The sequence below is a fragment of the Physeter macrocephalus genome, chromosome 9 (assembly GCF_002837175.3).
Source record: "Physeter macrocephalus isolate SW-GA chromosome 9, ASM283717v5, whole genome shotgun sequence".
NCBI classification, from domain to species: Eukaryota; Metazoa; Chordata; class Mammalia; order Artiodactyla; family Physeteridae; genus Physeter; species Physeter macrocephalus.
The window spans coordinates 46,016,874-46,040,664 of record NC_041222.1 but is presented as its reverse complement, the minus strand read 5'-3'; the positions used below and the strand labels follow the sequence as shown (position 1 = coordinate 46,040,664).

The 23,791-nt window shown below is 40.4% G+C and overlaps 1 protein-coding gene across 2 annotated transcripts in view; it reads left to right on the top strand.

Moving 5' to 3' along the window:
• The window catches only part of LOC102981470 (histone-arginine methyltransferase CARM1-like), a 275,440-nt gene that overhangs the window by 201,011 nt on the left and 50,638 nt on the right, over positions 1 to 23,791 (top strand). For both annotated transcript variants that reach the window (XM_028493912.1, XM_028493913.1), the window contains exon 6: positions 19,848 to 20,025. In XM_028493912.1, the coding sequence (XP_028349713.1) occupies positions 19,848 to 20,025 (178 nt within the window). The remainder of the gene's footprint in view (positions 1 to 19,847; positions 20,026 to 23,791) is intronic.

Genomic DNA, 23,791 nt, shown 5'->3' with positions numbered 1-23,791 from the left:
TAGTTTGGTTTCTTCAGCTTCAAAGATAAGTCTAATTTTGTAAAATCTGTTAGTCAGGCTTTAGGTTGCAAATCACAGAAGTATAACTCACATTGGCTTAAGAGAAAAAAGAATTTATTGCCTCACATAACCAGGGAGTCCAGAGGGGAAGTGGCTAGCCATCCAAATGAGGTTCGTTCTCTCTCTCTCTGTCTCGCTCTCTCTCCCCCTCCCTCTATCTCTCTTTCCCTCTCTCTCTCTCTCTCCTCCCCCACTTTACCTCTGCTTCCTTCTATGTTGGATTTATGCTCCTACCATAGACAGTCCATCTATATGTGGAAGGGAGGATCATCAGCAGCCCCTGAATAACATCCTTTCAGATGCATGACTCAGAAAACAAGTAACCTTCTCCCCCAGGTCTCGTTGACAAAATCTCGGGAAAGGATTTTGATTCGTCTGCTGATCATTGTTGTCCGAGGAATGGGAGTACTGCGATTGCCTGGCCTGGGTCCCAGGCCCACTTGTGTGGCTTGGCTTGCGGGGGGGTGGGGGGGGGGCCGGGAAGCTGGCTGTAATTGGCAGCCTCACCAGCATTGCAGGATCAGAATAGGGGAGGAAGAATTGCCTTGAAATTCCCAGGAAGAGCAGGTCCTGCTCAGGTGAAATCAACGCAAGGCTCAAACACATACCTGCCTAGCTCTAAATAAGATAAAGCATGTGAAAGCCTTTTGCAAACTGTGAAGCATTGTCCAAATGCTACTGGCTGTTCTTATTCCTTTCAAGTTGAATACAAAGCCCCATTATTTACAAGCGTACATTAATGCTTTTGGCAGGCCAGCATTGTTCCACAGCTTACTTAGGTGAAAGTAAAGTTGCAATAAACAGGCAAGAGGTTACTAGCAAATCGAGTCAGTGACAAAAGCTGTTTAGTATTAAACCTAGAAATGGGTGCTTGTTACTTTGGAATGAGGTTGCACCTGCCAGACAACAGCTTTATGGTGACAATGTGAATAGTTCTGCAATATGCATTTGCTGAGTGCTACTGTGACCCTGGCTTGGTGCTAGGGGATATTCTGGAAGAATAAGACACAGCCCCTCTCCTGGAGAAATGTTTCACTCTGAGCAGATCCCAGTAGCTCCAAATATGCAGATTATGTCAAGGAAGGATCAGGACAAATTGAATTTTTCACTTTCCTCCTGATGCCTTGACAGCTATTTCTCATACTTACTGAATGATGTTTAATTTAATTCGTGTGCTTGAGGCAGCACTCTCTGCGTTGCAGCTGTGCACAGTTTGTTTGAAAGGGCTTTCGTGACAAGGCCAAAGGCAGGAAGCACGCTACCATGGTACCTTGATGAATGGATCCCTTGGGAAGGAAGCACCTTTATAATGAAGTCACAAAAGAAATCTTCATAAATCCTTGGAAGCTCAGCAGCGAGTGTGTGTGAGTGCAAACAAAAATACTTGCACAACGACCCCGTTGAAGGTAAATAAGGCCAATGCTAGGCAGAATGTTTAAAAATCTTACTGCTGTGTCTCCAGGCGCCATTTCTATAGCCGTCTTCCCAAACACACACACACATGCACACACACGTATGCACACACTGCATTCATCTCTGTTGTGAACACTCCTGCTTCCAGCACCCAATGCCTCCTGCTTTTCCAACCAAAACAGGGAAAAAGAAATAACTGTCACTCTCCCTTGTTGATTGATCAACTGGGTTACTCTTGTGTTACTGAATTTCACCTTCTTAATCCCTTTGCATTTTAGGCCTTGAACTCTAACTGGGATAAATGACAGCTTCTGAGAAAACGAATATGTGTGTTGGGGAGATGGGCAAGGTGTTTGGAATCACACTTAACCTTATTGTGACAACAGTCCTAAAGGTGAGTCTGATTCAGTCTTTATAGTAAGAGGAGGGGACAGTGATAAGATCCATCTCTCTTGAGCCTCCCACTTCCCAGAGCCTTAATTGGCTGGGGGCTTTGTCCCACGGCTGGCATGCAGAAAGGCCCAGTCTCTTGATCTTGACTCTCTTCCAGGAACCAGAGCTGCCCCAGAGACAGAGAGGATTCACTGACAAATATGTCCCTTTCCTTTCCCTATATCACCTGTATATTAGTTTCCTTGGGCTGCCATAACAAAGTACCACAGACTGAGTGGTTTCAACAGCAGAAATGTATTTTCTCACAGTTCTGGAGGCTAGAAGTCCAAGATCAAGGTGTCAGCAGGGTTGGTTTCTTCTGGGGCCTCTCTCCTTAACTTGTAGGCAGCTGTCTTGTCCCTGGGTCTTCCCATGGACTTTTCTCTGTGTGTGTCTCTGTCAGGACTAGGGTCTGTGTTTGTGTGTGGATTAGGGCCCACCCTAATGACCTCATTTTAACTTAATTATCTCTTTAAAGCCCCTCTCTCCAAATACAGCATATCTGAGGTGCTAGGGGGTTAGGACTCTTAACATATGAACTTGGGGGGCGGGGGAGGTACACAGTTAGCCCATAACAACTCCTCTCCCTCCGCTTATCCTGACAAGTGGCCTGGCCCCTTCCCCTCGCTTAACTGCCTGATCCAGGCAGACTTGGCTGTCCCAGCTCCCTAGTGGGCAGATGTGTGGAACCAGAGAGAAGAACTAAATGGTTTCCCCCCAGAAAAGCTGGAGACAAAGCCAAGAAGCCCTTGAAGCAGGGGGTGGAAAGCGTGGCAGGTGTGAGATGGTCATAGAAGCTGAGGTTTAGATCTGAGGAGTCGGGCAGCCAGAGTGGACATGAATGAGGAACGAGAAATCAGCGTGGTGATGAGAGGGTGGCCTGGGCTAGCAGCAGAGGCAGCAGGCTCTAGCCCAGGGCTGCTTTCTAGACGTTAGTGGCACTAATCCAGCCTTACATGGTTTATTCGAAATCTGGGCTTTCTCTTCCTTGCCTTGCCATCTCCAATTTGTGATTTTGTGACGTTATACTCGTTGTTTTCTCTGCTCAAAATCTCCTCCTACCCCAGTATTAACCTCATAGCTCCTGCATGACCTTCTGGATTTTATTAACTTCTGATGTCAAGCCTCCCTAATTTAGTACATTTTCATTTAGCTGTTCAGAGATCCAACTAATTATTAAATTCCATGAAAATAGAGACACACCTTACACTTTTTGAGTCTCTACAGTTGTAAGGTCTCAACAAATGCTTTATGGAATGAATGTTTTGTATTAAGTTATTCAAAATCTTTCTTTGAACTGACTTGGCTTATATATCCCTTATGTGGCTCTCATTCTGCCTTATATGTAAGCAAGTGTATGGTGTTTAGCTCAATGCTTTAAATAGTATAAGCAGTTTAGTGAAATGGTTATGAATGCAGACTCTGGCACCAGACTGCTTGGGTTTGTGTTCATTTTTTATTGGCTTGGTGACTGTATTGGCTTGCTAAGGCTGCTGTAACAAAGTACCACTGGGTAGCTTAAACATAGATTTATTGTCTCAGTTCTGGAGGCTAGGAGACTGAGATCAAGGTGTCGGCTGGGTTGGTTCCTTATGACAGTTATGAGGGTGAATGTGTTCCATGCCTTTCTCCTAGCATCTGGTGGTTTGCTGGAATCTTTGGCGTTCCTTGGCTTCTGCTGTATCAACCTGATCTCTGCCTTCATCTTCACATGGTGTTCTCTCTATGTGCGTGCTGGTGTCCAAATTTCCCTTTTTCGATAAGGAGACCAGTCATGTTGGATTAGGGGCCCACCCTACTCCGATGACTTCAACCTGACTTAATTACATCTGCAACAACTGTATTTCCAAATAAGGTCACCTTCAGAGGTACTGGTGATTAGCACTTCAACCATATTAATTAAGGGCGGGGAGAGACAATCAACCTGTAACCGTGACCCTTGGCAAATTACCTAGTTTCATTTTCTACATTAGCAAAATAGAATAAAAAATATAGCCTACTTTGTAGAGATATTGTGATTAAACAAATGAATATATTAGGCACTTGAGGTAGTGCAAAACATAAGTAAGCCCTGTATCAGCCTTAGCTGTTATTTTTGGCCGTGTATATGTCTGTCTCCGTCACTAACCTATAGTGGCCAGGGCCTCTGCTTGGTCATATTTGTAATGCTCTCCCATCGTGTAGTACAGCAGAGCAGAGCACTTTGTGCCTGATACCTAATCTTTGAACTGATTGGTTAAACCAAACGTAGGGACAATTCAGAGTGATACTGGGGCTGGAATTAAAAGTCCATCTGGCTTTGTGAGATAGTATATTTGGTAGATTACACTTTATCATGCCATTCGCATAGTTGGGTCCCAAAAGGCTTGCCCTTGGAAGTATTTGAAACCCCTCCCCTTTCTTGATCTCTTCCTGAGGTTTCTGGCTTTCTTAGAAATGCTTAGGGAATTTGGTATTACATATACAAATGCTGTGTTTTGTCTCCAGGTATAGAGAGAGCATTCAGCCTGAGCGGCTTACCTTTATTTATTAGCATAATTGAATGCTGCAGTTCTGTGGTTTTCTACTCTACTCCTTTGTGGTATTATCAGTGCAAGTCAGGAAAAAGAAGGGAAGAGCAATGTGACATTTCTTCCTCAGAGGCCGGGCTGGGCCATCTGGCAATCTTTAAATCTGGGTGCCAGATTGAATAACATGCTTTGGGTGACTTTTAAAATGTATTATTCAGGGTAGATGTTGTTTTAACCTCTGTGCTTCACACAACTTCCTAGCTAGTAGGAATCTTTTCTCTCCTTTGCTTGAAAATTATGTGGAACACAGCCCACTAGAGACTAATAAATCAGCAGGAGAATTCCTCAGCTGGTCTGCATAGCAGCTAGTGATGGAGAAGGGGGTTGAATTATTCTGCATAAAGCCAGGACAAGGAAACGATGTGCAAGTGTCATTCAGCAAATCTGTGAGGCACAGTCTGGATCCTGACTGATCTAACGACTCGGATCTTCCTCCTGATGGGGGACAGTGAGTTCGGCTTCTAGCCTTGACTGGGTTGCTCCTTGGTTTCTTGAAGTTGACAAGTCACATCACTTTTCTGCATCTCAGTTTCCTCTCTTGTACGATGAGGTCATTGAACTATGATTGTGATCTTGGAGGTCCCTTCTATGCTTTCACTTCTTCCGTCACATTTTATAAACCTGTAAACCCCAAGTCTTCTGTCTTGAGGCTAAATGGTTACAATCACTCGAGTTTCGGACAACCTACCCTTTAATTACTCTCTTGGAGCTCAGTGCCAATATTTGTATATTCTAAATTGCATTATCTCAAACTGAACTGAAGACTTGAATGAGAGCCCGAGTGTGTTTAATAAACAAACCCTATGAAACAAGGGGGACACATGAGGTCAACTCTATTAATACTGAGAAATTATCTGAGTGTCTCAGCAAAGACGTGTCCCCACATGTTAAGATAGAAGACTAGGCATCATCACTGTGCATATGTGTTAAAGGAAAACTGTTTCTCTACTCACAACTCTTATGACACCAAATGTGTGGGGTTTCTCCCCCCATACCAACCAATTTTCCAACTCTCTGGATACCAACTGGGTGTCATATAATTTAATTCAATTCTGACGCTAATTCCTTGGAGTTAGTGTCAGATTGCACAGGTTTAAGGGCTCAGCTTCACAAGACTGCCCTCACTTCAGACACCAGTCACAAGTGCTGGGTCCCCAGGGTACCCATACTCTGTCCATCTTGGCTACTAAGTCAGGGTTTCCTACAAACCCACTCAGTTTCAGTAATTTGCTAGAACAGCTCACAAAACCTAAGGAAACATCTACTTACATTTATCAGTTTATCATAAAGGATATTATAAAGGGTACAGATGAGCAGCCAGATAAAGAAGTTCATAGGGTGAAGTCTAGAAGGGTCCCAAGTACAGAGCTTTTGTCTCCATGGAGTTGGGGTGTGCTACTGGCACGTGCATGCATTCACCAACCTGGAAGCTCTCTGAACCCCCTAGATGAGGGATTTTTGTGGAGGCTTCATCATGTAGGCATGATCACGATCGATTATTATTAACCCAGTCTCCAGCCCTTCTCCCATCCTTGGACAATGGGGGATGGGACTAAACACTCCAAGCTTCTAATCATGGCTTGATCTTTCTGGTGACCATCCTCCATCCTGAAGTTAACCAGGAGCCCAACAAGAGTCAGCTCATTAGAGCAAAAGATGCTTCTATCACCCAGGAAATTCCAGGGGATTTAGGAGCTCTGTGTCGGGGCACCAGGGGCAGGGATCAAATATATTTCTTATTTTGTCACAGTGCCTTTGTGAAGTTATAGAGTAAAACAGAAATCAAGAGAAGGGGGACTTCCCTGGTGGTCCAGTGATAAAGAATCTGCCTTCCGATGCAGGGGATGCGGGTTTGATCCCTGGTCGGGGAACTAAGATCCCACATGCCGTGGGGCAACTAAGCCCGCATGCTGCTACTACTGAGCTCACATGCCTCAACTAGAGAGCCTGCGTGCCACAAAAACAACAGGGCCCACGTGCCCTGGAGCCCATGTGACACAACTGGAGAGAGAAAATCCACATGCCACAATTAGAGAGAAGCCCACGCGCCCCCAACGAAGAGCCGACGCCTCAATGAAAAATCCCGCGTCCCTCGAGGAAGATCCAGCGTGCCGCAACTAAGACCTGACGCAGCCACCACGCCCCCCCACCCCCCAAGAAAAAGAAATCGAGAGAAGGAAATGCGAAGAGGGAAAAGCATCCTTCACCTTTAACTTAGGACTTCTTAGCCGGAGGACTAAGGTCATTGATAACTGGCAGAAACAGATGAAGGGTCTTCCAGAAATACTTCACCAGGTCACTTTTTAATCAGATCTTGCTGAAACATTTCTGGGAGATAACAAGTCAGTTAAGGCACTAACTGCCTGGGGATGAATTTTCTTTGGCAAGCTTAACTGGGACAATGTGTGGTTTGGGATCATCTTGGAAGGAAGATGCTCTGTGGCTGGATATTTCTCTGAAGCCAGAGTGCTTCAGCTGTGGAAGAAGTTCTGAAACGTCCAGTCTTACTGAACCATCCCTGTAAGAAGGGAAGTGGTGTGGGGAAGGAGGAAGAACACATATCAAGAGCCAGATGCTAAGAGTCTGTGAGTTTTAAGAGTAGAGTAAATGTGTTTGATTCAGACCTAGTTTCTTATTAGAGCCCTACTGCGTCCGTGTGTTTATTCTATAAGCCCCTAGTTATTGTCACTCCTTAATGGAGTTCTGCCCAAGCTAACACTTCTTTAGATCTGTTTGTGGTTGTTACACATACTTCCACCTATTCATAATACTGCTTGCATGAACTTTTAGAAATGTGGTTCTTTCACAGGCAGCTTTTTTAGACTGGGTATTCTTAAAAGGGACCTGGAGAAGAGAAAATTCAGGATGCCTCGGCTACATCTTTGTGACATAGGCGTTTTATCCTCCCTCACCCTGGAGGAACAATCCCATCTACTCATCTGCTGTCTTCAGAGTTCTGTAGAGCTGCCTGGAGATCGTGCCGCTAGATATTCTCAAGTCACTAACTGCTCTCAAGCCAAGGATGGGCTAATTAGCTGAATTTCACATTTGAGAAGATGAAACATTTGAAATTTGGTAACACCTGAGACAGTTTTTATACTCACATATTTGGTGGAAAATGCAATCCAAATAATACCACTTCCTTCATATTTAAATTGTTAAAATGTTGCTTTGTCAGAATTATTTTATAGATGCACAATTTTTTTCAACAAGGCTCCTCACATTGTTTTGACCAATAGCCAGTTTACTGGTATTGCTTTTATAACTTCCAAATCAGCAGAATGAAGAATATAATTTGTCGGTCATTTTTATATATTGAAAGCTCTAACTTCAAACGCTCTTTGTTGTATACTTTTTTTTTGTTTTTTTGTGGTATGCGGGCCTCCCTCTGCTGCGGCCTCTCCCGTTGCGGAGCACAGGCTCCGGAGCACAGGCCCAGCGGCCATGGCTCACGGGCCCAGCAGCTCCGTGGCACGTGGGATCTTCCCAGACCGGGGCGCGAACCCGGTTCCCCTGCATCGGCAGGCGGACGCGCAACCACTGCGCCACCAGGGAAGCCCTGCTGTATACTTTTAAATGACTTTTGCTATTAAAAAATCTCAGTTCAGTCAAGAGTTCCTTTAGCGACCAGTTGGTACAGCGAAACAGGAGTAGCCTTGATAGAATTAATCATGTTGAATTTCAGTTTTCATATCTGTAAAGTAGAAATAATATTAACACCTCACTCACAGTGTTATGGATTAGATACGAGAAAATAAATGGGACACGCTTTGTGATAGGTAAGGGTCTAACATTATCATTGATTCTACTAAAAGCCACCAAAATGTAATCATATAAATACATAATTATATAACCTAACCATAACCATAGTTATATAATCATACAACTAAATACTGTTGCTATATCTGCCTAGAGGAGGCAAATCAAAATTTAATTTTTGTATTCATATGCTGATATTTAACATTTCTCTAATGACCATAATTGCACCGGAGACTCACAGCCCTGAAGATTGCTTATGGATGGAAAAAAATGCCTCACTGGAGAAATGACTCATTTGTATAAGGGGAAGCACAGACAGAAGAGGAGACTCTTCACCCATCCACACAAGTCCTCTACTACTGTGTGCTCCCTTGGAGCCCACAAGTAACTCAGCTAAAAGCAAAATGGTAGAAATTGATCTGAGTTCTCAAACTACATGGTTCTGTTATGACTCAACAGGGTTAAGAGGCCCCTTGGGCTGAACAAGACACCCAGCATTTATCAGTTAGTTCATCTCCATGTAACTAACACAAACCCCAAATTGACACTGACTTAAACACACAGGAGCTTTTCTGTCACATGCAAAGGAAGTCTGATTGAGGAAACCTAAGGCAGTGTGGCAGCTCCACAAAATTTGTAGAACCCCAGGCTTCTTGCATCTTCCTGCTGCACTAGCCTGGTACATGGCTTATCTCTTGCAGGTCACCTCAATGTCCAAGATGGCTGCTGGAGCTTCAGCCAACAAATCCATGTTCTAGCCAATAGGATGGATAAAGGGAAGACTCAAAAATGTCCTTCCCTAGCTTTTCCTCCCTCTTTCAAGGAACCTCCCAGGAAATCCCTCCCAACAAATTCATGCTCTCATCTCAGAGGCCAGAACTTGGGCATTAGCCACACTTCACTGCAAGAGAGGCTGGGAAATACAGTATTTCAGCTGGTACATTGTTGCCCACAGTAATAGAGGCATTTTATTAATAAGGTGAAAGGCAAGAATGGATTTGGATAGGCAACTAGCAATTGCCACACAAAGTATAAATTACTTGGGGCTTTCTGGGGAAAGCATAGAAAGGGAAACTTATGGTCAAGGAGAATTGCTGCCTGGTGACTTGACCACCTGCCTACTTCCACACTCCCACTCCTACTATACACTGATCGCTGAAAGCCTGGTTCACCCACCACAGGGCAAAAAAAAGAGGGTTAATAGCTAGCATCTATGGTGCACTTGCTATTTGCCAAGCCATGTATAATCGCTTTTCATGCATTATCTCATTGTCTCAGAGCAACCCGTAAAGTAGGTGCTGATATTATTCCTGTTCTACATACATGGAAACCGAGGCTTGAGATTAATTAACCAAGATTACTAGGAGATAGAGAAGCAGAGATTTGAAGTCAGGTCAATTATCTCCAAAGCAAGTGCTCTTGACTAATGTGCTGTACATTACACCTACAAGAAAAGGAAAAGGGAAGAGGAAAAAAGTCATGAAGAGGTGACAGAATAAGTCCTGGCACTAAAGTGAAAATGGTATATTAAAATGCTAAAATATAATTTTTTAATGTAAAGTCATGACTGCATACAAATATTAAATCAATGTGACAACTATTTTATTTAACTCATTAATAGGTTAAATGGGTACGATATTAAACCTGTTCAAAGGAAAAGTCAAAGAACCACATATATAGGCAATGAGGAATGCTGGAAAGAATTTACAAATAGGTGCAAGACTGGTCTATCTGTAGGGCAATAATCATTTGCATTCTACCAGATATAATTCCTTTCCATTTCTAAGGACAAGAATTACTTGCATCATCATTAGTTTTGCTTACAGAGTTGAAAAATAGCTCTAAGACTCTGAAAGGCCTAGATACCCTGAAAGGGTATGCACCACAGGACATGCAGTAACCTTTTTGTCCATTTTAAAATATCGTAATTTAAAAACTTTCCTGAAACACCTAAATTGTCCTCTCTCTGTTGCCAAATATGCCAGCATTTAGAGAGACATAAAGAATATCCCCCAAATTCCTTTTACCTACTTACCCTCCATTTATCTGCTACTAGAGAAGTAAAGAGCAGGGGAAGGGCACAGAATCATCTTTTCAAACTAAGATGGAAGCTGAATTTCCAAGGGCTGCCATATCACTTTAGTGAGGTAATTAACAAATACTTATTAGATGCCTTCGACGTTCCAGACACTCCGCTGGACAAGCAAAGTAGACATGGCCCCTGCTGTCAGATACTTACAGTCTACAGGGGACAACTTAACCTTCCAATGGAGGGCACCTTCCAATGGAGGGCAAATTACCTGGCTAATAGGATGTACAAAGGTTCAGACCCCCCCCCCTCACACACACACACACACACACACACACACACACACACACACACGTATATACAACTCTGAGTTGCTTCTACAGACATTACATATTTCTTAGTGATTATTTTATAACTTAGTCAACGCATCCTTTCCAAGTCTAGACAGCTTGTCTGCCTTCTTGATGTTCTTATTCCCCAGTCGTTGAGCATTCTGGAACATCATCAGAGGGAAACAACTATGAGTATTAAAGTTGCCAGAATGTTTTTGTTGTTGTTGGCAGCCAAACTGTAGGATTGGCAGCATTTTCCTCATGAAAGCTTCACGGTACTTCCTTCTGCCACCTTTGGCGATTCTGCAGCGATAAAGGGGTGTGTAATCACTGTACAAAGAAACTTACGGACTCCTCAAACTCTGCCCGTAAGTCACCCCAAAGAGAAACAAGAAAACGTCCCTCTCTTTGCCTCTCCTTCCCATCCTTCTGCATCTGTCACTCTGTCTTTCTCACTCTGTGTGTTGTCCTCTTTGCCCTGCCAGCTAGCTCTTGTTTGCAAAGGTTTTTTGTACTCACAGCTCTCACTGGTTCCTCCAGGGGCCCATTTACTCTTTCGTGGCTGCAGATTCCAGAAGGCCCTGGTTTCTGCACACTATTAATGACACACCAGTAGCCCAAGAGGGGTCATATGGGATGCTCAGTGTTCACCTTGATTACAGGCAGGAGGCAGCTGCACGCTGACGGAGGGAGAGGAAAAGGGGGAGGGACAGTGACTAGGTACTTCCTCTTCAGAACCTTCTCAGAAAGCAGCCAACCCATAATGCTACCAGCTCTGATAACAGTTACAAACTAAACTTGTTCAAACACATTGATAGATATAATCACTTTCCCCCAAGTCTGCCATTGCCTTGTAGCATGTTCTGGGCTTGGACACTGACCTCCCCAGGACTCAGTTTCCTGAGTTATAAAATGATGGGGTCAGAACAGCAAGTTAGTAAAGAACTTTAGCATACATATTCTGTTTAAGTAAACTAAAGCCAATGAATTTTTTAACAGTAAGGTTAATATGACTTTTTAAAATATTTAAGCAGATATTCGGAATGCCCACTGAGGAACAGGGTTGAAAGGAGAGAACAGTTTAGGTATTCTGTTGTTTGGGGGACTGCTCACTGACTTTTTAAAGTTAAAGTAATACTTGAACATGAGGAAGGGGAATCAAACTGTATAGGAGAGTCTAAAATAAAAAGTAATCATCTTGCACTTACTCCACTCATGCCTGATCACATTTCCCAGTGTGAACTACTCTGAACTTCCATTATTTAATTTCTTTAGCTGATTACCATGGTAACTTTATGTCTATAGTACTCATATTTCTGTTTCCTGAACTATCTACTTTGCACGCACTGCTGACCCTCAGTGTAATAGTGGAAGAACTTTCCTCTGCTAGTGTAACTCCCAATTTTGTTTGGTTATATAATTTCTAGATTGTCAAGATTTAAAATATGTACTTCACTAAGTCTTTAATGCTTTGTTTATAGGTTGCTTCAGAAAATTTACCCCCCACCAAAAAGCATACTAAGTATAACGATCATATAAATATCTTTCACTATGGAACCAAGTATTTTTTTAACCTCATGATAAAAATTCACTCCTTCCTATGAAAGAGATGAAGTCACCAGCACTCTCATACCTCCTCCTTATTCCTGTACCTTTTGTTAGTTATATATTATTTTTATTGGTATATTGTCAAGGTATAATGTAATTCTCATTGAAATATAACCAAAGTTCATGTAACTGTTTAGTGTTTGTTCTGTAATTAAATGGATTCATTTCAAACCATTAGTCTTTTATGTGTGTGAATAGCAGAAACGTTTATTCCACCCAGCAAAGTCACTGAAGAAAAGTGAAGTTCCAAGACATTTCTTTTGTCTTCTCAGTTAATAAATAAAAGAACAGGCATTTTATCAAGAAAACATACACCTGGCAAATGAGCACAATAAAAATATTCAACATTATGAATCATTAGGGAAATGCAATCAGACTACAGTGAGATACCACTACACACTTTAAAACAGGCAACATTTTAACTACTGACCATACTAATCAAGTACTGGTGAGGACTGTAGGGGAACTGGAATGCTTCCATACTGTTGGCGGGAATGCTTAAGGGTACAGTCATTCAATTTAGAATATGAAACCATATATTCATATGAAGAATTTTATGCACATGTTCATAGTAAGCTTATTTGTGGTGGCCAAACTGCAAACAAACCAGAAAACCCCTTTTGTTATTTTTCAGGAAGAAAATGAACTATTCATACCTGCAACTTAAATGATTCTCAAAATAATTATGCATCATGAAAGAAAAAGACAAATACAAAAGTAAACATTAAGATGCCAATGATATTAACAGTCTAGAAAACACTAATTGAGTGGGGAAAAAAGTAAATCAATTGTAATTGCCTGGGAGTCCTGGGAGACATGTCAGAAGGTAGATATTGGTGTTGGATGTTTGTTATTATGATAATGGATCCGTGGCTTTACAAATATGAAAACTTACCAAACTGTACATTTTAGGTATGTTCATTTCAGTGCATACCAACTATACAGCTCAGTTAAGTTTTAATAGAAATTGGCTTCACATAAAAATCTGAATCTCCTTTTCAGTAGAACTCTGTCAACCACATGTTAACTCCACCACCTCTCCTTGTCCATGGGAGGGATTCTGTTGCAGTAGCAATGAAGACTGGTGAGCAGTGAAAGGTGTTTCCACTTGAGTTATCCAGGAACTCTGCCTGGGTCCTAAAAATCACTTGCCTGGACAACACGACTTCCACTCTCATGCAGCTCCAAAATCACTGGTGGTTCTCACAACTGTCCTCATCTCAGGGTGACCTCTGAACCCACCCAAAATTCTGACCATCCAGGACTCAACATTAGTCCCACAGAGCCCTGCGGTCTACCCTAGGAGGCCTTGGAAAACAATGCAAATTAGATCACAACTGGAGCGAACGCTATTCTCTGCCATGATCAAACCATTAGTTTTTTAATATAGCTTCTTTATTACCAAATTCTTTATTTAATTCATATCTTAATTATATGAATTTATTTTTTCTTTTTGGCAGAGCGGTTTTTGAGGAAGGGCTTATGTGTGCTATCCTGATTTCTTTCATTTTGAAAATATGAATAGTACCTCCTCTGGATTCAGTCTTCTTTTGGTCACAATTTTCTTTTCTTCTAAATTTTGTAGATGTTGTACTGTTGTCTTTTTAAAATGAATATGACTATAGAGCAGTCTAATGCCAGCCTGATTTTCTTTCACTTTTAAGGTGATTTTTTTTTCTGCAGGGTGTCCAAGGAATTAATTCTTTTTTCTTTAAATTTAAAATCTTGAGCAGAATATAGTTCCATGTTGCTATTACTGTATGACATTTTCTTATGACCACTATGTGTTTTTGCTGTTAACAGATTCCATTTTTTTTTACTTCAGGGGAATTTTATTTTAATATACCTTTGAGTGATTTTTCCGTTCTTCAGAGACATTAATTACCTTTATGCTGCTTTGTTTTAATCTGTCTTCTGTATCTGTTAGCTTCTATCTGATTGCAGAAATCAGTTTGTCTTTTTAAATCTGCATTTATTATGATTATCTCAAACTTTTCTATTAAAAGTATAATTTTAAATTTCCTATTATAAAATACTTTTTGCATCCAAAACTAAAGGTGAATATAAATATAAAAACCACATATATGCCCACAACCCAGTGTAACAACTAGAATAATATAACCATGTATTAAAATTCCTATATGCTTCTCCCAAATTTCATGCCCTCTCTTCACTCCCAAAAGTACCAACATCTTAGCATAAAAGAGTTTTAAAAAATAATGTAGTATATCCTAGTCAATACAGTTTACTTGTGAATACATTTGACCTTTTAAATAAAAGGAATCATACTATATATTCTTCAGCAACCTGTTTCTTTTCTTCCCGAAAATTCTGCTTGTGAAATTAATTTATGTTAACACAAATACCTGTAGTTTTTTCTCACTGTTCAATCGTATTCATAGTACAGATGTAACACCATTATTTTTTATAAATTTATGTGTTTTATTTATTTATTTTTGACTGTGTTGAGTCTTTGTTGCTACATGCAGGCCATCTTGAATTGCGGCAAGCGGGCTTCTCATTGCGATGGCTTCTCTTGTTGCGTAGCACGGGCTCTAGGCATGCGGGCTTCAGTAGTTGTGGCACGCAGGCTCAGTAGTTGTGGCGTGCGGGCTCTAGAGCGCAGGCTCAGTAGTTGTGGCTCACGGGCTTAGTTGCTCCATGGCATGTGGGATCTTCCCGGACCAGGGCTCGAACCCGTTTCTGCTGTATTGACAGGCTGATTCTTAACCACTGTGCCACCAGGGAAGCCCCTAGATATAACACCATTTATTCATTCATTTCCCTGTGAATAGTTAATTCCAGTTTATTTTAAATTTTTATTTTATTTTATTTTATTTTATTTTATTTTATTTTTTTATTTTTTGTTGTTTTTTTTTTTTTGCGGTATGCGGGCCTCTCACTGCTGTGGCCTCTCCCGTTGTGGAGCACAGGCTCCGGACGCGCAGGCTCACGGGCCTAGCCGCTCCGCGGCATATGGGATCTTCCCGGACCGGGGCACGAACCCGTGTCCCCTGCATTGGCAGGCGGATTCTCAACCACTGCGCCACCAGGGAAGCCCTAAATTTTTATTTTATAATTACCAATATTATTATAAAGTTTTAGTACAGGTTATCTTATACACATGTTCAAAAATTTCTCTAGAATGTATATTTATAAAGGGAGTGATATTTCTAAGTTATAGAAATCTTCAGCTAACTGAATAATGCCAAATGGTTTTCTAAAATGGTTATATATGATTTAAGTGTAATATATTCTCTTCCTGGATATTGGTTATGTATTACTCTAGAAAGGATAGTTCTGCTGAACTTCAATTTTGGAAGAATGGGATCTGAAGTGACAGGCTAACATAAAACTATCTGTTGTAAACCAAAGAGCAAGGAAGGCAGCAAGACTGACTCAAAGAATAGAGTGTGTCTCACATCTGGAATTAGCTGCTCTTGTGTCTTAGAGATATTATTGGGTGAGTTTATGTCCTGTTCTCAAATATCTCTGTCGAGGAACTGTATTCAAACATAGGATTATCAAATAAGTATTTTTATTGTTTCTTAAAGATTGATCTGTGGGAGATAAGCATTCAAGAAAAAAACTGCAAAGTATTCAAGTAAGTTTGGATGTCTGATTTAGCCAAACCAAAGAGTTTTCTGCAGAATTTCTCAAATCCATTAATATGCTAATAGGCGCTGTGAATTTGTAAGAAGGATATATATTATAAAGAAGTTCCAATATTATTTGATCATGAAACTCCTTATGTTCATGGACTCCTGGAACGTACTTTGCAGAAATTTTGCTTTTTTTTCTAATCATGAAATGTTAGAACTAGAAGGAACTTTAAAACAACTCAGTTTTAAACTCCAGTTTTGCAAGAGGAATAAAATTAAGAGAGTTTAAGTGACTTCCCCAAGGACACACAGCTCTTCGATGGTTAAGGTGGGATTAGGATCTGTATCTTCAGATTCTTGATCTAGTGTTCTTTGAATTTGGTTAAAAAATAAATGAAGTTGCAAGATGCAGTGGCCTGTACGTATGTGGTATGTCCTTCTTTACCAGTGAGAATAGTGAGACTCAGATTCTTTCCTGTGAACCTCAAATTTCCCTTCTGACAGCTTATACATCCTCTCTCTGAAACTATATTAGATCTCTGATCTTCATGAGGGTTCAAGAGTCTAGGATTATTCTCTGTAAAGTCTCTATGTAGAGTAGATATCACACACACTTGATCATCCTATCTTATTGGTCCCTCCAGCAAGATTTAGCCAGAAAAATGTCCCTTGCAACATCATGGTTCAGGTGGATGAGGCAGTTTTATACATTGAGGTTGTGTGGACACCCTCACACCCCATAAGCAGAATTTAGGAAGGGCTTGAAATTTAGAAATGGAATCACCTTTCCATTAGGCAGTGGAACAGTGTGAACCAGAGACCCTTAAAAGTTCCAGACCCTTTAACTTTGAAAAAAGTTGTGAGAAGTGTGTCCCCAGATTGAATTGCATTGTTATTTGTCGATACACTGTTGTAATAATGAAACATTTGATGGAATCTGAATGTCCGGTAACTTGGGGTTGGTTAAATGAATCAAGGTATGCTATGAAATACTATACAGCCAATAAAAATTATATTCTAGAGCAATTCATGGAAAGATGTCTAAAACAGAGCTTCCCAAAAAGCATGCCAGGTAGTAAGTTTTGATGCCCTTTGCCCTTTGGGAGTTGGTCAGGGTCTTGTGTGGCCTGAACCCCCAGCTCAGATGTCTCAAACTGCAGGCAGTCTTTCCTATTCACACTAGTGTGTCATAAAAATGACTGTTATTTTTTTATGTATGCCATGATGCAAAAAATATTCAGAAAACTGGTCTAAAACATATTACATGAAACAAAAGGTTATGAAATATTACTTCAAATAATACATTTTTAAAAATAAATTTATTTTATTTTTGTCTGCTTTGGATCTTCGTTGCTGTGAGCAGGCTTTCTCTAGTTGTGGTGAGCGGGGGCTACTCTTCATTTCAGTGCACGGGCTTCTCATTGCAGTGGCTTCGCTTGTTGTGGAGCACGGGCTCTAGGTGTGCGGGCTTCAGTAGTTGTGGCACGCAGGCTCAGTAGCTATAGTGCACGGGCTTAGTTGCTCTGCGGCATGTGGGATCTTCCCGGACCAGGGCTCAAACCCGTTTCCCCTGCATCGGCGGGTGGATTCCTAACCACTGCACCACCAGGGAAGCCCCAGAAGTACATATTTTTATAAATAGAGATACACTCAAAAGACTGCTAGGAAATACACCCTGCCTACACCCGGATGATGGGAATACAGTTATTTTTACTTTCATTCTTTTGCTCATCTACATTTCTCTTTTTCAGTGAACACTTTTCTTTAATAACAATAATATGACAATACTAATTTAATGCTTACATGACTCTTTATATGCTTTATCTTGTTTTAGCCTCAAGCAGGCCTGTGAAGTAGACACTGCTATTATTATTTTCATTATATAAATGCTATTTTTAAATTTCAGATTTGAAGCTGTTAAGAACTGGACAAGTTGATGCAGAAAGGAAAAGGTGGAAATGAGACATATCTGAAAAGTAGAAATAAGAAAAGATAGTAACTAATTGTCCATGGGAAGCAACTATGTATGCCTCCAGGATATTGAGGATTATGGCATTAGTAACCAAAATGGAATCAAGGAAATACAAGATTATATAGAGATTTTAAAGAAATTTAGAGAAATGGTTAGTTTTCAAGAAGAAGCTGAGGTTGGCTCTTTACTTGTTGAGGTTGAAGAGATAACAAAGCAGGTTGGTAGAAATGTCCGGGTAATGGCCAGCGCTCAGGTGAGAGGAGAAACCTAAAGCTGTAGTGTGGACAGCCATCCACAGTGGAGCCATGCTTACAGCTATGCAGGTGAAGGGCTCTCCTGAGAAGAGAATGTACAGAGACAAGCAGGGTACCAAAAGTTTTACCCTTTAGGCCTCGTGTCCACAGACCCCTGAACTTGACATCCCTGTGTAGAATGTTGATAGAATGGAATTCCACAAGTCCTTGTGCATGGGTAAATGTTGACAGTGGATGACATGTACAAATAGTTTTCTTCATTGTTTTTCCTTAGATCAGAGATTACTTGATTTCTTTTAAGGAAAGTATAAGTGGAAAAGACATTTAACAAACTTGCAGTGTAATGTTGGTGAGAAGCACCCTAGAGGATGGAATTCAAGGTGAAACATACCCTAGCTTTGGGAAGAAGTGATCAGAAATTGAGAAAATGCAACTGAATCATGACAAATGCTTGGTATACTGCATTTAGGGTGAGGAAAGGGTCAAGTTCCAAAAATTCAAAATGTAGGGCCTCTGACTACATATAAATACAGTGAGCAAAGATCTAAGAGTCTCAGGAAACCACAACTTGAAAAGGGATGTGCTGTATATATTTGTGCTGGTGCATATAAGATGTTTATTAGGAAATATTTTTTCAGGCAGCAGAAAGACATACGTGTAATAATACAGCCACCTTGTCATATTTGGCATTAAGAAGAAATATATTAGAAATATAATTATTATATTTCTCTTCAAGGTCCCTCTTTTTTAAAATTTTGCCACTCTTCATCGCAGTGCGCGGGCCTCTCAGTGTCGCGGCCTCTCTTGTTGTGGAGCACAGGCTCCAGACGCGCAGGCTCAGTAGTTGTGGCTCATGGGCCTAGTTGCTCTGCGGCATGTGGGATCGTCCCAGACCAGGGCTCGAACCCGTATCCCCTGCACTGGCAGGCAGATTCTCAACCACTGTGCCACCAGGGAAGCCCTCAAGGTCCCTCTTTTAAGAGAGTTCAAAGTTATTAAATAGAATACAGAGGACATCAAAGAAAAAAGAATAGATAACTGTAAAATGTGCTTCTAAAAAAAAGGCTAATGAACATGGTATTATTTATTTTTGGAATCAAAAGATCAAGAGATGATTTAATAAGGATCAGGATTGTTAAGTTATGCAAGACTGTTTTACAGAGCTTTTGGGCATCTTTATTGCCAGTTGAAAAGTAGGAAATAAGCTGAAACTATTAATAACCACCCCCGAAGTACATGTGCATATATACACACACATACATGGACCACACGTACTCACACACATGCATATGTAAGTGTATGTTTGTATAAAGAGCCCGGAAGGGTCTACATGAAACTATTAATTGTTATTATTTGTGTGTGGTGTTGATTTGTGTGTGTGTGTGTGTGTGTGTGTGTGGTACGCGGGCCTCTCACTGTTGTGGCCTCTCCTGTTGCGGAGCACAGGCTCCAGACGCACAGGCTCAGTGGCCATGGCTCACGGGCCCAGCCACTCCACGGCATGTGGGATCTTCCCAGACCGGGGCACGAACCCGTGTCCCCTGCATCGGCAGGCGGATTCTCAACCACTGCGCCACCAGGGAAGCCCTGTGGTATTGATTATAGGTGTTTTTATTTGTTCCATATCTGTATCTTCTAATTTATCCATAGTAAACATGAAATGTTTGTGCAGTAAGAGAAATGTTTTTATGGTATTTATAGAAGCAAATAAGTCACTTCCCTCTCAATCCCTATCACCCTGCCAACCCCTAACCTATAAAACTTAATTTTTATAATATTCTGTATAACAGTAGTACTGGTACTCTATCTTTTACAGATGCTAGTGAAAAGTAACCACCTTTCAGACAAGATCATTGTTTTGCCAGGGAAAATTGAAGAAATCTCACTTCCTGAGGCTGTAGATGTGATCATTTCAGAACCAATGGGATACATGCTGTTCAATGAAAGGATGTTGGAAAGTTACCTTCATTCCAAAAAATGGCTGAAAGCAAATGGTGAGTTGGCCAATTCCTGGCTTAGAAAGTAGGCTAACTTTTCTGTAAAATATTCCGTCTTACTTCCCCCATATTCAGTCCTTTACAGAAAGGAGGAGAGGGCATTTCTATTAAACCAGTTCTTTGATTTTTCTCATCCTATTCTCCCATAATAAATGAGCTAGTCTCCAAAAGACATTGATGGCAGTGGCTGCGTGGTATTCAGTATGGTAAAGGAGACCAGTTCCGAGTTATGTATTTTTGTCCTAGTTCGATCACTGTTTTCCTTAGCTAACTTGGCCTAACACTTGACCTTTTGACCTTGGCTTCCCCATCTGTATTATTAAAGGTAATATCTAAAGCCCTTTCAAGTGTTGACCTTCTGTAATGTGAGGAACTCTCTGGTGTCCATTTCTTCTTTCTAACATATTCTCTTCCTACTGTATGTCTCTTTCCCTATGGTCACTACATATAATCGAGATAATAATATAAAGTCCAGTATTCTCTTTGTGCTTAACGAGTGTCTGTGTGTGCTAAGCAATTTGCATAAATTATTTTATGAAAACCTTATGAAGTGTGAATAATGAAAGTTTTCAGTTTATTTGGGGGGTTAGTGCAGAGGTTCTCGGTGATTTTGTACTCCTTTCCCAGGGGACATTTGGTGATGTCTGAAGACATTTTTGAGTTGTCACAGCTGGCAGAGGTGGTGCTACCCGCACCTAGGGAGAAGGGCCAGGGACTTGCTAAACATCTTTCAATGTGCAGGACAGCCCTCACACACATCAAAGGGTTATCCAGCCCAAAATGTCAGTAGGGCCAAGATTGAGACCTGGCTTAGTGGGAGACAGTATTACAATCCGCACTTATGAAGAGAAAAGTGAAGCATGATGAGGGAAAGCAACATGGCAAGGACACACCTCTAATAAGTGACAGAGCAGGGGTTTGACCCCAGATCTGTCTGACCCTGAAACCCACACTCACAGCTCCTTGCACACACACTAACTTTCCACTGTTCACCAGAGAGTGGACATGTTCCAACAGCACATTTTTTTCAGTTAAGGGTTAGAAGGTAACTGGCCAGTTTTAACAGTTGCATCTCTGATGAGAATTGCAGCTCCTTACCGGTTTTACTTACTTTAAAGTACTATTGTTGTGGCTCCCTAGTCATACCCAATGAAGACAAAACAGAGAATAAACTACGGCTCCTACTCACCAGGTTACCCGGTCTATATGCATAGGTAAAGCTTTAAGTTTGTCTGTAATTTCCTGCATGTTTCAAAATTTAGGGATTTAGAAATAGGCATTTAAAAAAAAAACTCATGCAGAAATAAATAAACTTGGGCAAAGTATACCTAACGTCAAGAACTCCATTAGCATTCCCATTATAAGTCAGCCCAGGATGATCTTGGAGGCCTTGTGTTCATGTGATAAAATTGAACTATGGGAGATGAAAGCAAAGTAGCTTGAATTTCCTCCTCAATGCCTCCCAGAAAGAATATTTGTATTTTTTTTCTGGATTTTTCTCAAATGGTTAGGTGCTTTTGAACGATGAGACTTTGAACAAAGTTAATTAACATGCATCTGTTGAGCTGCCCTCTAAGCCGAATATTTAGACTTAATATCTGGGCACCCTTTTTCCCCAGATATTTGAAATGATTATGAAATTTTATATTTGGCTATGTATCTTTAACTAGACAAGTAGAAATGAATACTGATTTTTATCAGCTTTCTACCCTGTGCATTTCTGGGGGAAGGATGATTGATTTTTTTCCTAATTATTTTAATTTTCTATCAAAATAAGACATAGCTTACAACATCACATGACAATAAAAAGGCTTACAATGAAAAATAGTCACCCTCTGCCACACCTCTTCCTATCCAGAGACTGCTCCCCGAAGGCTTTTCCTTTCAACTCTGTTCTCTGTTGCTTCTATTATTTACCTACATATTTCTATGTAAAATTATCATATTGCTATTCTTGTCACTCTCTGGTTGAGAAGTTAGCTTTCCTACATAGTAGCTCCTTCCCTTCTTGAGGCATCCCCCCATCCTCTAAATGTATTTATACAGGTCCTCAATCCCTTATCCAAACCCTTGGGGCCAGATATGTTTCAGAATTCAAAATCTGGAGGACTTTGGAAAGGTCATAGAGTCATATACCATGTGTTATTTAACACCTCCAGTGGGATCTGAGGCAGCCCTCCATAATGAAACACATAGTATTTCTGCAACAGAACATGAACATGGATACCAAGTAGGATAAATGAAGACTATAAACTCATGTCAGTTCAGGTCAGGTTTTGCCATCAAATGATGTTGCAAACTTACAAAAATCTGTTGCTTTGCAGAGCTTTTTGGATTTCAGAATTTTTAATATAAGGAAATATAGACCTAGATTATTACTTGTTTAAATCAATAATCGATGTTTACCTTATTATGACAATGTAAATACTGTTCAGTGCTGAGTCAGGTGGTATAGTAGGTGCATATAATTATATATTTTTTTCATGAAATCTTTTGTTTTTCCTGGAGTAAATTGCCTTGTTTTTTCATTAGTTTAGTTTTCTGTATACTCATGACTAATTTTTTCCATGCTTTAACAGGTCTGACAGATTGCCTATAAATATTTATTTTGTGGAATTCTCCTGTAATGCTCTGTCCTCCTCGACCACACATGAACTGGTAGCTCTCTAGTCCTATTGTGTGGCTACCCCACTTTGACTTTCCATCATATTCTTTTGTCTTCCCCTTTCTTGGTTTATACCATTCATTTCAGCAAAGAATATTTTCTAATAGCTTCTGGAGAAAGGGTGGTTGAGAAGTTACTGTTTATTGAGTCCTCGTATTATCATTTTGTTAGGTAGAGAATTTTAACTTGAAAACAATTTTTACTCAGTATTTTTAAGGCATCTTTTTTTGGCGTCTGGTACCCAGTGTTGCTATTGAGAAGTCGAATGCCATTCTGACTCCTGAAGTTTTAAAATGACATAGTTTTTCCCTCTGGATGCTTTTAGTATTTTTTTTCATTTCTTGTTGCCTTAGTGTGAAACTTTTAAAATTTTTGTGCTGGAAATTTAGTGGGTATGTTAAATCAGAAGACTCATTTTCTTCTACTCTTGGAATTTTTCTTATATTTTACCTTTGATGATTTCCTCGCCTCCATTGTATCTAATATCTTTGCTATTCCTGTTAGGCTCGGGCTCAGAACATCGTCCTCTGAAACTTCCCAAGTTCACATAAATAATGATACATATGACTTTTCGAAAGTTGTTTAATATCCTTGTATCTTGAAATTGAAAAACCACCAAGCAATCATTATTGTTTTAACAATAGTGCTTGAGATTTATATGGAGAAATATGAATGATGTTACAGTTGTGGTTTTTCTCTGACCACCTCTGAAAATACCGTAATTAAAATGATCTTTTCTATTTTAACAGACATCAAGGGGAGCATAGTTAAAGTATGAGACCATTGACTATTGGAAGAGATTTCACCCCTGGGTTTTTTCCTTCTGCTTATTAGCTCTGTGGTTATGGCTGAATCATTTAAATTTCCCTGTTCCTTAGTTTTCTCATTTATTAAATGGATATAATAATAGAACCTACTTTATATTATTATGAGGATTAAATGAATTAATACATGGAAAGCCCATAAAAAGGTTCAAGGCAGAGTTAAGATAAACAAGAAATTTTAGGTATTATTATTAGAATGATGATGATGATGATGAAAGATCTGTAGTTTTTTAGATGATGAGAATAATAATGCTGATCGCCACATCTGCCTTCC